At 41.5% G+C, this 14,084-nt stretch overlaps 1 protein-coding gene across 1 annotated transcript; it reads left to right on the forward strand.

The window, feature by feature from the left end:
• Positions 1-10,201: 10,201 nt before the first annotated feature.
• Positions 10,202-11,891, forward strand: LOC124013852. Its single transcript, XM_046328407.1, has 6 exons — positions 10,202-10,220; positions 10,361-10,729; positions 10,880-11,230; positions 11,341-11,469; positions 11,571-11,620; positions 11,754-11,891. The coding sequence occupies exons 1-6, from the start codon at positions 10,202-10,204 to the stop codon at positions 11,868-11,870; spliced, it is 1,035 nt and encodes a 344-aa protein (XP_046184363.1). The 3' UTR covers positions 11,871-11,891.
• Positions 11,892-14,084: the final 2,193 nt, after the last annotated feature.

Below are 14,084 nucleotides of genomic sequence, written 5' to 3' on the forward strand. Positions count from 1 at the left end.
GTTAGGGGACTCAGCTACATGCTAATGTGCTGCTATTGAAGTGGGCAAAGTCACATTTGGACAAGGAGCAGATTTGATTGTCAAAGGTAAACTAACTCAAGTAAGTCTTTGTTTTGGATTTTCATTTTGCATTCATGAAATTCTAAATATACAATATAAATTGTTCATTAAAAAAAATCTAGCAGGACAAACAGTTGACACACCATGATCTTCCTCTGTCACTCTTTTCAGAATTAGAGTTCAAGAGCATGTCTGTTGCACAGCAGCCTGTGTCTGAGTCAGTCCAGCCAGGAGACTCTGAACTGAACAATACACACTGAGACCTGCGCAGGAGAACACAGTGTCTATTGGTTCAGACAAAGGTTCAAGGGGAATCCCATCAGGGAATCATTAACACTCATGGAAACAGGAGTGATCAGTGTGAGAAGAACTATGAGGCTGGGTCTCCTACACAGAGCTGTGTCTACAATCTGCCCAAGTGGAACCGCAGCCTTTCTGATACTGGGACTACTGTGCTGTGGCCTCGTGGGGAGATACTGTTTGGGAACAGGATCAAGCTGGATGTTGAGTGTGGTCACTCTGATGATCCACAGGTGAGAATCCTGGTCCTTCTCTCTGTCATAAGAACTGGAGTTCTCCTCCACTGTCTGACCATCTTCATCACCATCTACACCACCAGGAAATAGATCAATCTAAGACAAATGACGATGGACTTTTTGCAGTAAATGTTAGAAATATCATCAACTTGTATTGAAAATTAGTATTTGTTGAGATTGCTGAGTTGTTTTGCATTCTAAAAATAAATGGCCAGTGACCTTGTTTAAAAAGTTGTGTCAGTTGATTAAATTGTACTTTTGAAATCCATGTATAAGTTGCTTCTTATAGCATCAATAAATATCCATTTAAACAACTGATACTGACTGAAATAGACTTGTTCTTTCCCCTTGTGTTCTGTACATACAGTATGTATGAATGTGTGCAGAGGGCTTCTGCAGACCCAACCTACTGATAAATGCTAAACCCACCCATGCATACACCCACACAGCGAGATGCTCACATGTACCTGCCCTCTGTGGTCTGCTGTGAACACAAAACAAGACCGTCTCTACGCTTTGGACAGGCCTGCTGGCCTTTTACACACCCTGTGTCTCTATGTGGTTTTCAGCAGGATGTCTATGTGGTGTCAGTCTGTTTTCTCTCATTCTTTCATTGTTGTTCACAACCATGACAATAAGCAACACAGTCCACTTATATACTGTATGTCATGTTCCCTGTATCTTGTCACTTGCAAGATCATAGGTTCAATTCATTCAAACTACAATCATTTGATTACTGAGTTAAAAAATGGTATTAATGTATATTAGGCTACAGTGAAGAGGCCTATCCATGAGGTACACCCCTACTAAACACTCAACTAGTAGCCTACACTTGAGTTAGTACATGAATGACAGAGATAAGACTGACTTTCATTCTGTAGGTGTTTCCTCCACATACCCTCACAGTAATGCTCCACCCCTGTTCACCCTTCATGTCAGGGCATGTTCTTTGTATAACAGTCCCCCTATAGGTCATCAGGAGTACTGCCTGTAACTGTTACATGGGGAGGGGCTATGCTTGAAAATGTACTCAATACTTACCAGATAATATTCTACTTTTAACCCCATTAAATTAAAGATATACATATATTCTCTTTACACACAGCCTCATTGTTGGACATATTTGATTCAGCTGGTGCCCACATAGCAAACTAAGCGTTTCCCCCCCAAAATAATTATTCTAGACACCACAAACTGTCTACCACAAACCTGTACTGGGGTATAGGTTTGTCGAGCTAATTGAGGTAATATGTACATAGGGGTAAAGTGATAATTCATAGATAATAGATTATAAATAGCGAGTAGCAGCAGCGTAAAAAAAAGGTGTGTGTGTGGGTGGGGGGGGGGTCAATGCAAATAGTACATGTAGCCATTTGATTAGCTGTTCAGCAGTCTTAAGGCTGGGGGTAGTAGCTGTTAAGAAGCCTTTTTGTCCTAGACTTGGTGCTCCGGTACCACTTGCCATGCGGTAGCATAGAGAGCAGTCTATGACTGGGGTGGCTGGAGTCTTTGACAATTTTCAGAGCCTTCCTCTGACTCAGCCTGGTATAGAGGTCCTGGATGGCAGGAAGCTTAGCCCCAGTGATGTACTGGGCCGTACGTACCGTCTGTAGCACCTTACAATCGGAGGCCGAGCAGCTCCCAACCAGGCAGTGATGCAACCAGTCAGGATGCTCTCGATGGTGCAGCTTGAGACATTTTTGAGGATCTCAGGACCCATGCAAAAACCTTTCAATCTCCTGAGGGGAATTAGGCGTTGTCGTGCCCTGTTCATGACTGTATTGGTGTGTTTGGACCATGATAGCCTGTTGTTGGTGTGGACACCAAAAAACTTGACGCTCTCAACCTGCTCCACTACAGCTCCATCAATGAGAATGGGGGCATGCATGGTGCTCCTTTTCCGGTAGTCCACGATCATCTCCTTTGTCTTGATCCCATTGAGGGAGAGTTTGTTGTCCTGGCACCGCTCTTCCAAGACTCTGACCTCCTCCCTATAGCGTGTCTCATTGTTGTCTGTGATCAGGACTACCACCGTTGTGTCTTTTGAAAACGTAATAATGGTGTTGGAGTCGTGCTTGGCCATTCAGTCATGGGTTAACAGGGAGTACCGGAGGGGACTAAGCACGCACCCCTGAGGGGCTCCCATGTTGAGGATCAGCGTGGCATATGTGTTGTTGCCTACCATTACCACCTGGGAGCAGCCTGTCAGGAAGTCCAGGATCCAGTTGCAGAGAGAGGTGTTTAGTCCCAGGGTCCTCAGCTTAGTGATGAGGTTTGAGGGCACTTTGATTTTGAACGCTGAACTTTAGTCAACGAGCAACATTCTCGCGTAAGTCTTCCTTTTGTCCAGGTGAGAAAGGGCAGTGTTGAGTACAATAGAGATTGCATCCTCTGTGGATCTATTGGGGCAGTATGCAAATTGGAGTGGGTCTAGGGTTTCTGGAATGATGGTGTTGATGTGAGCCATGACCATCCTTGAAAAGCACTTCATGGCTACAGATGTGAGTTCTACAGGTCAGTAGAAATTTAGGCAGATTACCTTGTTGTTCTCGGGCGCAGGGACTATGGTATTCTGCTTGAAACATGTTGGTATTACAGGGACAGGTTGAAAATGTCTTTCAAGAAAGATCAATAACTCAAGTTATAATGTTAAACCGTTTTTTCTCTTCTCATGCCACTAACACTAACACACCCTCAAACAAACAGCAACCTATTTACAGTTACTCTGCGGTCTGCGATGAACACAATATGAGGATGTATCTACACTTTGTTATGGCCTGCTGCCAATGTATTGTACACAGGACCCTCTGCTCTCTCTCTCTCTCTCTCTCTCTCTCTCTCTCTCTCTCTCTCTCTCTCTCTCTCTCTCTCTCTCTCTCTCTCTCTCTCTCTCTCTCTCTCTCTCTCTCTCTCTCTGTGGTTTTAAGCCGGATGCCTCAGAACTCTTAGCTATCTCATACTCTAGGCTATACTACTTACTCTTCAAGTTGACCATTTTAACAACAGTAAACCAACTCTTTTGATGAGGCAGTTAACCTAAACATAGTCGACTGAAATCTGTGAAAAAACACAATGAGCTATTTATTAGGTCATTTCAGCTAGAGCTGTAGTTCTTAGTCAATCACAACACAGTTTTAACAGTGAAGTATTATCATCACCTATAGGCTTAGAGGTATCGGCCTCCTCAATAACAAAATCATGGGAAGGGATTCCCATGTGTAAGTCCTGAATTATGTTTTTTCAATAGATGTTTTTTTAGTGAGGTGAAGTGACTGTGTGGTGATAGAAGCCCTAGTGGATGACAGTGTCATTGCATGCATGTTCCCAACACATGTTCCCAACACGTTCACTTCTCTTGACGTAGACAACAGTATCTGTAGTGATGAAGAATAAGGGATGTCAAACTTGAATGATTATTACTACATTTGTACTAAATCTATACTCTGTGACACTGTACAAAGTGAAGAAAATTGTCGTACCGGAATAAGGTGTCAACAAGAATTATGGGTCCAGTTCGACAAATCACCTGCAGCTCCATTGTTGAAGTGTTGTCTACTTAGGTGGACTTTTTCCACTCAAGACAAGTTGTGAGGAGGATGACAACTTCAATGAGGATCACACTGTGTCTGATATTTCCACTTCTTGTAGAGATGGGTATTTCTCTGCTTATGAGATGTCCGCCCTTGATTTGGATGTCAGTCCAGCCAGGAGACTCTGTGACTCTGAACTGTACACTACACACTGAGACCTGTGCAGGAGAACACAGTGTCTATTGGTTCAGACATGTCTCAGGAGAATCCCTTCCAGGAATCATTTACACCCATGGAGACAGGAGTGATCAGTGTGAGAAGATCTCTGAGGCTGGGTCTCCTACACAGAGATGTGTCTACAACCTCCCCAAGAGGAACCTCAGCCTCTCTGATGCTGGGACTTACTACTGTGCTGTGCCTCATGTCGGGTCATACTGTTTGAGAACGGGACCAAGCTGAACATTCAAGGTAAATCCCATGTAATCTGTAAATATCCCCAACAATACTGTATCTTCATGCAAACAGCCTACCTCCAAATGACCTCATTATATTGTCTCAACAAGCTATACAATTTCACCATCAGCTTTTGATTCCATATTTTACTGTTTGATGATCTTCCTAAGTGTTCATAAATACAATAGGAATTCACTGATACCGTTTCCACAGTGCCAGAACATGATTGTCCATTTGATCTGAGTCCTACTGTTCTGGCCTTGGTCATGTCCAACATCATTCTGGGGATAGTGACCCTACTACTTGTCTGGGCGCTGTGCAAGACTCAGAACAGAGATAGCAGAGGTATTACTTTATATCTAATGTTGTGTCTGATGTTACATGCATCTCAATGCAATGTACATTCTGTAAATATCCATTAAATGCCCAACATATCAGCATTGTTAATTAACTACATGAGGTTAAAAATAGATAGATTATCATAAAAAAATAGCTGGCCTTCCTCTATTTCAATCTCTATGAAGGGAGGACTGATGTCCCAACGTCTCAGGGAAATCAGTTAAACTTGTCAACATTTATAAATATATAATATTTGTAGTTTTTACAAGAAACTGCCTTACAGCTAGTGTTTAGCTTAATTGTGCATTTTTTGTTATTACGCTTTCTTGTAAGTAATAGGTCACTGTGATAGATGTAGCCTACTTATCTTTGTGATTGTTCATTTTTCTGTGGAACTTCTGCCTGTCACTGTTCCACTGACTGTAAGGTCATCGTAGTGGGTGTACAGTCTGAACAGTCATGTCTTTTGTAGTGTTTTCTTCCACAGGAGAATTGAAACACTATATAGTTGTCACGCCCTGACCTGAGTATTCTTTGTTTTCTTTATATATTTTGGTTAGGTCAGGGTGTGACGAAGGTGGTATGTGTGTTTTTGTCTCATCTAGGGTGTTTATACTGTCTAGGGGTTTTGTAGATTCATGGGGCTGTTTCCATCTAGGTGTTTATGCAGGTCTATGGTTGCCTAGATTGGTTCTCAATTAGAGGCAGGTGTTTATCGTTGTCTCTGATTGGGAACCATATTTAGGCAGCCATCTGCTTTGGGTATTTTGTGGGTTATTGTCTATGTTGCACGTTAGCACATTTTTTTATATAGCGGTCACAGTTGTCTTATTTATTTTTGTTTAAGTGTTCTTCATTAAATAAAGAAGAATGTATTCTAATCACGCTGTGCTTTGGTCTACTCCATAAGACAATCGTGACAATAGTAGATCATGCTGTCATAATGTATTTTCACCCCCAAGAAGAAGTCATCCTCTAGAAGAGCAAGAGAGAAGACCAGCAGAGAGGATGCAGTGTACTCTGATGTCAGGAACCTGTAGCAGCAGTGAAAGATATCCCCACTGTCACAGACTACAAGAAGAAATGTTACTATTTGTAGCATAATAAAACTGCTTTTAGTAACAAACATTTGTATGGAGTTTTCAAAGTATCAAAGAAACTGTTGTTTTAACACCGTTTTGCGGGTACTATTTAATGAAGCTGCCAGTTGAGGACTTGTGAGGCATCTTTCTCAAACTAGACACTCTAATGTACTTGTCATCTTGCTCAGTTGTGCACCAGGGCCTCCCACTCCTCTTTCTCTTCTGGTTAGAGACAGTTTACGCTGTTGTGTGACGGGAGTAGTGCAAAGCGTTGTACAAGATCTTCAGTTTCTTGGCAATTTCTTGATTGGAATAGCTCAATTTCTCAGAACAAGAATAGACTGAGGAGTTTCAGAAGAAAGGTCTTTGTTTCTGGCCATTTTGAGGCTGTAATCGGACCCACAAATGCTGATGCTCCAGATACTCAACTAGTCTAAAGAAGGTTTTATTGCTTCTTTAATCAGAACTACAATTTTCAGCTGTGCTAACATAATTGCAAACGGGATCAATTAACATTTTAAATGATAAACTTATATGAGCTCACACAATGTGACATTGGAACACAGGAGTGATGGTTGCTGATAATGGGCCTCTGTATGCCTATGTAGATATTCCATAAAAAAATCAGCTGTTTCGAGCTACAATAGTAATTTACAACATTAACAATGTCTACGCTGTTTTTCAGATAAATGTGATGTTATTTATTGAACAAAAAATGTCTAAGTGACCCTAAACCTTTGAATGGTAGTGTACACAATAGTAGCATCAACATATATTGTAGTGTAATTCAATTTCACATATTTAATTGTTCTTTTGGTTCAACCATAATGCATAATAAGCATCATCAACAGGGGGAATATATTGGGTGTGGGCGGATTAGCTCTTGAAAGAATATATCAATTTATAAGACTTTCCCACATGAACAGGTGATGAGATGATACCCCGAACAGGGTTTTTCGACCTGTATGTGGGTGTCTGAAGAAGGATGTTTTTATTGTGATATTGCACTGTGCGCAAGAGACACATTTGTAGTTCCCATTTGGAATGTGTGTCAAGAATGTCTGAGTGGGCTCAGGGTGCATGTCTGATCTCATGAAGCTATCTCCAATATTGCGACCACCGGGACATGGACTTGTACCCATGTACCAACTTCCTATGAAAAAGTGTCATTCCAGGGAGATTTCGCAAATACATCTTGTCTTTAGCTGTAAAGGATGACTTGAGTTTTATTTTGCCCATACTGATGTTGGTTCGTATCATTGTGGAATATTCTGGTATAATGAATAGAGATGGTGCATATGCATTTACATTACATTTACATTACATTTAAGTCATTTAGCAGACGCTCTTATCCAGAGCGACTTACAAATTGGTGCAATCACCTTATGACATCCAGTGGGACAGTCACTTAACAATAGTGCATCTAAAACTTAGGGGGGGGTGGGGTGAGAGGGATTACTTAACCTATCCTAGGTATTCCTTAAAGAGGTGGGGTTTCAGGTGTCTCCGGAAGGTGGTGATTGACTCCGCTGTCCTGGCGTCGTGAGGGAGTTTGTTCCACCATTGGGGGGCCAGGGCAGCGAACAGTTTTGACTGGGCTGAGCGGGAGCTGTACTTCCTCAGTGGTAGGGAGGCGAGCAGGCCAGAGGTGGATGAACGCAGTGCCCTTGTTTGGGTGTAGGGCCTGATCAGAGCCTGGAGGTACTGAGGTGCCGTTCCCCCCTCACAGCTCCGTAGGCAAGCACCATGGTCTTGTAGCGGATGCGAGCTTCAACTGGAAGCCAGTGGAGAGAACGGAGGAGCGGGGTGACGTGAGAGAACTTGGGAAGGTTGAACACCAGACGGGCTGCGGCGTTCTGGATGAGTTGAAGGGGTTTAATGGCACAGGCAGGGAGCCCAGCCAACAGCGAGTTGCAGTAATCCAGACGGGAGATGACAAGTGCCTGGATTAGGACCTGCGCCGCTTCCTGTGTGAGGCAGGGTCGTACTCTGCGGATGTTGTAGAAGGTCAGTGAAGAAACTGAAAGTTTAGTAGCAAACTATGTTTCCAATTTGAATTTCAGTTTATTTTCCATCAGAATGTCGAAATGTTATGTGGTTCTCTTTAGCCAATTGTCACGTTCTGACCTTAGTTCCTTTGTTATGTCTTTGTTTTAGTTTGGTCACTGCGTGAGTTGGGGTGGGTAGTCTGTTCTTTTTTATATGATAAAATCATCTATCATTGGTGTTATATATGATAAAAAAATTACAGACCTCTACATGCTTTGTAAGTAGGAAAACCTGCCAAATCAGCAGTGTATCAAATACTTGTTCTCCCCACTGTATGTACACTAATGAACAATATTTTCAAGTGAAATTAAATAGAACGGTATTAATTACTGGAAAGGAAGACCCAGAGTTACGTCTGCTGCATATGATTAGTTCATTAGAGTTACCAGCCTCAGAAATGGGCAATTAACTTGAACCCCGGATTGCATCTCAAAGAAATGCTTCACAGAGTTCAAGTAACAATGTCACGGTTGTCATAAGAACGGGACCTAGGCGCAGCGGATGTTGAGTTACACATATTTATTGCAAAGTGAAACTTAAAGAATAAAACAATAACTCAAATAAACAAACAACTAAAAGTAACTAAGTGGTGCACAAACACAAAACAATATCCCACAAATGCAGGTGGGGAAAAAGCCTACCGAAATATGATCCCCAATCAGAGGCAACGATAAACAGCTGCCTCTAATTCGGAACCACATTAGCACCAACATAGAAATATCTATACTAGATCACCCCCTAGTCACGCCCTGACCTACTACACCATAGAGAACTAAGGGCTCTCTATGGTCAGAGCGTGAAAAACAGACACGTCTCAACATCAACTGTTCAGAGGAGACTGTGTGAATCAGGCCGACATAGTCTAATTACTGCAAAGACACCAATAAGAAGAAGATACTTAATGGGCCAAGAAACACGAGCAATGGACATTAGACTGGTGGAAATCTGTCTTTTGGTCATGATTAGTCCGAATTTGAGATTTTTGGTTCCAACCGCCGTGTCTTTGTGAGACGCAGAGTAGATGAAAAGATGATCTCCGCATGTGTGGTTCCCGTCGTGAAACACGGAGGAGGAGGTTTAATGTTGTGGGGGTGCTTTGCTGGTGACACTGCCAGTCATTTATTTAGAATTCAAGGCACACTTAACCAGCATGGCAACGACAGCATTCTGTAGCGATACACCATCCCATCTGGTTTGAGCTTAGTGGGACTACCATTGTTTTTTCATCAGGACAATGACCCAACACACCTCCAGACTGTGCAAGGGCTATTTGACCAAGAAAGAGATTGATGGAGTGCTGCATCAGATGACCTGGCCTCCACAATCACCCATCCTCAACCCAATTGAGATGGTTTGGGATGAGTTGGACTGCAGAGTGAAGGAAAAGCTGCACACAAGTGCTCAGCATATGTGGGAACTCAAGACGATTGGAAAAGCATTCCAGCTGATGCTGGTTGAGAGAATGTCAACAGTGTGAAAAGCTGTCATCAAGGCAAATGTTGGCTACTTTGAAGAATCTAAAATCTAAAATATAATTGTATTTGTTTAATACTTTTTTTGGTTACTACATGATTCCATATGTGTTTCAAACTGTTGATGTCTTCACTATTATTCTACAATATAGAAAACAGTACCGTATATTATTCAATTGCGGTTACAAATAATATTAGTATTTAATGTTGGAGGCTTATGATGAAAACCAATAGCCAGAAATGCACATTATGGATCACTTTAACCCTTGGGCTGGGCTGGGCTGGGTTAGGGTCGGTAGTATCAGCAGCACTAGAGATATTTCACTGTTTCTTGTCCAAACATCAATTTCATTTCAGAAAATGTTTAATTTTTCTTACAAAAGAAACAGCCGTATCAGGCAAATATTTGATAGCCTTGATCTAGTAACCCTGAATCTCTTCATAATATCTTATTGGAAAGTCATTCCCGTGAAGCTCACACTATGGTAAGCCAGAGGACACACTTCTAAGATTGTCGTCAGCCAATAAAATCTCTAGTTTCAGTGTTCCCTCCTAGTGTATGATGGGTACATCTAAAGTGCCATCATATCTAAGGTGCATATAACGTCACCCACTGTCAGACCCACAGACTATACAGTGCAGAAGGGAGTAATGTTACAATGATGAATAGAGAAGTATTTATGTTTTACATCAACTTGGGTAAGTGTAAGATATTTTAATTTAGTTCCTTATTTAATCATTTGTAGTATGTAGTTTGAATATAATAAGTGAAGTGGATGTTGTCTGTAATGGGTAGAAATGCCTGTGACTTTGTTCCATGTTGTTGTTTGCTTTGACAGTTTGTGCTTTCACCAAACCAAACGCAATCCAACCAATCCCTGTGATGGTTACTGAGCTGGGAGGCACTGTGACTCTCACTTGCCTTTGTCCTAATGTGTCGGTGACCAGATTTAATTGGTTCAAGCAGAGTTTTGGACAGGAACCCCTCCTCATGGCATCATCTCTTTATGTTGGCCAAGATCATTATTATTCCAAAAACTTTATCAAGGACTTTACTGAGACCGAACGTTTGGGTGTGAGGAGAGGAGACTACAGCTGTAACTTGACCATATCCAAGACAGAGCCAGGGGACTCAGCTACATACTTTTGTTCCACTACAGCCATCTATGAGCAAACATTTGGAGAGGGAACTGTTTTAATTGTCAAAAGTAATTAAACATTTGCATCTTCAATTTCAAAATGTATGGCACTGTACATTGGTATGTTTCTGCAACTACTTCATCAAATGCTAGTGATGAATACATGGCTTTTCGTGTTTTCACCCACTTAGTCTTACATTAGTTACTCACCTTCTTCAGATTCAGAGTCCAACAGCATGTCTGTGCTCCAGCAGCCTGTGTCTGAGTCAGTCCATCCAGGAGACTCTGTGACTCTGAACTGTACAATTCACACTGAGACCTGTGCAGGAGAACACAGTGTCTATTGGTTCAGACATGGCTCAGGAGAATCCCGTCCAGGAATAATTTACACCCATGGAGACAGGAGTGATCAGTGTGAGAAGAGCTCTGAGGCTGGGTCTCCTCCACAGAGCTGTGTCTACAACCTCCCCAAGAGGAACCTCAGCTTCTCTGATGCTGGGACTTACTACTGTGCTGTGGCCTCATGTGGGGAGATACTCTTCGGGAACGGGACCAAGCTGGACATTGAGGGTATATGATTCGGCTTCTATTTCATTTTATATCTACTGTATAGTCTACTATGTAGAACATACATTTACTTGCTATTCTGGTTTCTTCTATTACTGTTTGAATTTCAACAGACCATAGAGCAGATCCTCTTCTCTTGGTGTCCTGCCTGGGTGTAGTATTGTGTGTCACGTTCACCTTGATCATTGTCCTGGTTTGCATCATGTACAAGATGAACAACACAACATGTGTGCAGTGCAGAGGTAAGTTACTATCCCTTGATATTCGTTGATGTCACCATTTGTTGTTGTTTCAGTAGTGGAAGAAGTAGAAGTATCCTAATATTTTTTGTCATTCATTTTAGGACTCGTCTCTCAGACCAGAGGTCCTGCAGTTACCAGATCAGATCTAGGGGTAAGCAGAAATACTTTTATATTGTCTGAAGTCTATTGCGAAGCCTGTCTTTAACCAACTTCACTATTTTGGGTTTTAAAAAAACTACATTTAAAATAATTGATTGTCAACAATGCTATTTTGTGCTTCACAGGACCAAGATGGAGACAGTCTCCATTACGTAGCTCTGAATCTGAGCAACAAGAAGAACAGGTCTAGAAGACAGAGAGGTCACATGGAGACAGTGGTGTATGCTGGGATCAGACAGTAGAACTGGATGAATGAACCAATGATCCTTTTATACTAGATAACACTTTATTAACTAGTTCTAGCTTCATTAACTATCTTTGAATGCATAAGCAGTCAAATGTGATGAAAACAGTGGTCATAGCTTGTTTGTTATACAATGTTGAAATAATTGATTGCATTGCTTCTCTGACAATCCTATTTTTACATTTGAATAATATTAATAATAATAATTTGGGGGATGCTTATATTTGTCTTGGTACACATCTGTGTAATGAAAATGTTTCATGTTGTTGTTGCTAACCCAACTCCCCCTGAGACACCCGCAGATAGTGGGTTCACAGCCAGGGTCACCATTGTACAGCACCATTGGAGCAATTAGGGTTAAGTGCCTTGCTCAAGGGCCTGTTTTGTGCCTATTTTAGCAACAGTAAACCTGTTTTGTGCCTATTTTAGCAACAGTAACCCAGTTTTTTGTGTAAAGAAAAATAAAGTGTTTCCAACTATTTGAATTTGAATAAATTGAACCCACTGCATACTATGATGATGTGGCACGTTGTACAGACAGATGCTATTAACTGTCTCAGACATTATGGTCTGTTTACAAAGCCTTGTGGTGAAGGTGGAAGTGTTGCAGTAACTTTCCACTGATGGAAACTAACCTCTTATAGACATTTAACACAGGAAGACTGACCTGCACCCACACTACTCTCCACTTTGTCCCTTAGGGCCCCTTACTGTTCACACTACTTAGTGGGTGTGAAACAGACTCTTAGTGCAGCAAAAGCCTCTCAACACAAATGTGTAGGACAAAGTTGACTTAATGATGTGATGTCTAGCAGTACCACATGTTATGGGAAATGATTTAGGCCTCTTGCAATAGATCTACTCATCGTGAAAGTTGCACAACAGCCAGCACCACAGAACGAGGACAGGCCATAGTCAGCCGTCATTATTATTCTTTTTTTAAAGACATAACATAATAAACCAATTTTACACTCCGTATATCTCTATTCTCTGTCTACAGAACATCTGTACGACCACATATACACATTTACAATATTATTAAAGGAATAGCAGTTTAGCTGAATATGTGTCAGGCTCCATCACACCATTAGAAATGGAGGAACACCAACACACATCTATTTCTTATCACAGATGAAGTGCCTTTTTATTCAACCTTTATTTAATTACGTTTAGTCTCGTTGAAATTTTAAAAAAATACAAATAAAATTCAAGAGAGACCTTGTGCCGCAAGAATCTCTTTGACTCTACATACCTCATAGATATACAGTTGAAGTCAGAAGTTTACATACACTTAGGTTGGAGTCATTAAAACTCGTTTTTCAACCACGCCACAAATTTCTTGTTAACAAACCATAGTTTTGGCAAGTCGGTTAGGACATCTACTTTGTCCATGACACAAGTAAATTTTCCAACAATTGTTTATAGACAGATTATTCATTTTCAAACACCTGAAGATACCATGTTAATCTCTACAAACAATAGTACGCAAGTATAAACACCATGGGAACACGCAGCCGTCATACCGCTCAGGAAAGAGACGCGTTCTGTCTCCTAGAGACGAACATACTTTGGTGCGAAAAGTGCAAATCAACCCAAGAACATTAGTAAAGGACCTTGTGAAGATGCTGGAGGAAACAGGTACAAAAGTATCTATATCCACAGTAAAACGAGTCGTATATTGAAATAACCAGAAAGGCTGCTCAGCAAGGAATAAGTCTCTGCTCCAAAACTGTCATAAAAAAAGCCAGACTACGGTTTGCAACTGCACACGGGTGATCCTAACTGACCTAAGACATTTTTACCAGGATTAAATGTCAGGAATTGTGAATAACTGAGTTTAAATGTATTTGGCTTAGGTGTATGTAAACTTCCGACTTCAACTGTACACATTGCCGCTCTTGCTGCTGGTTAGTGTCTGATCCACCTCTACGCAGACGCCACCATTCTGTATACTTCTGGCCCTTCTTTGAACACTGTGTTAACTACCCTCCAGACGAGCTTCAATACCATACAACTCCCCTTCCGTGGCCTCCAACTGCTATTAAATACAAGTAAAACTAAATGCATGCTCTTCAACCGATTGCTGCCTACACCTGCCCAGCATCACTACTCGGGACGGTTCTGACTTAGAATATGTGGACAACTACAAATACTGTACCTAGGTGTCTGGTTAGTAGACTGTAAACTCTCCTTCCAGTCTCACATCAAACAT

This window comes from Oncorhynchus gorbuscha, linkage group LG25, assembly GCF_021184085.1.
Source record: "Oncorhynchus gorbuscha isolate QuinsamMale2020 ecotype Even-year linkage group LG25, OgorEven_v1.0, whole genome shotgun sequence".
Lineage (NCBI taxonomy): Eukaryota > Metazoa > Chordata > Actinopteri > Salmoniformes > Salmonidae > Oncorhynchus > Oncorhynchus gorbuscha.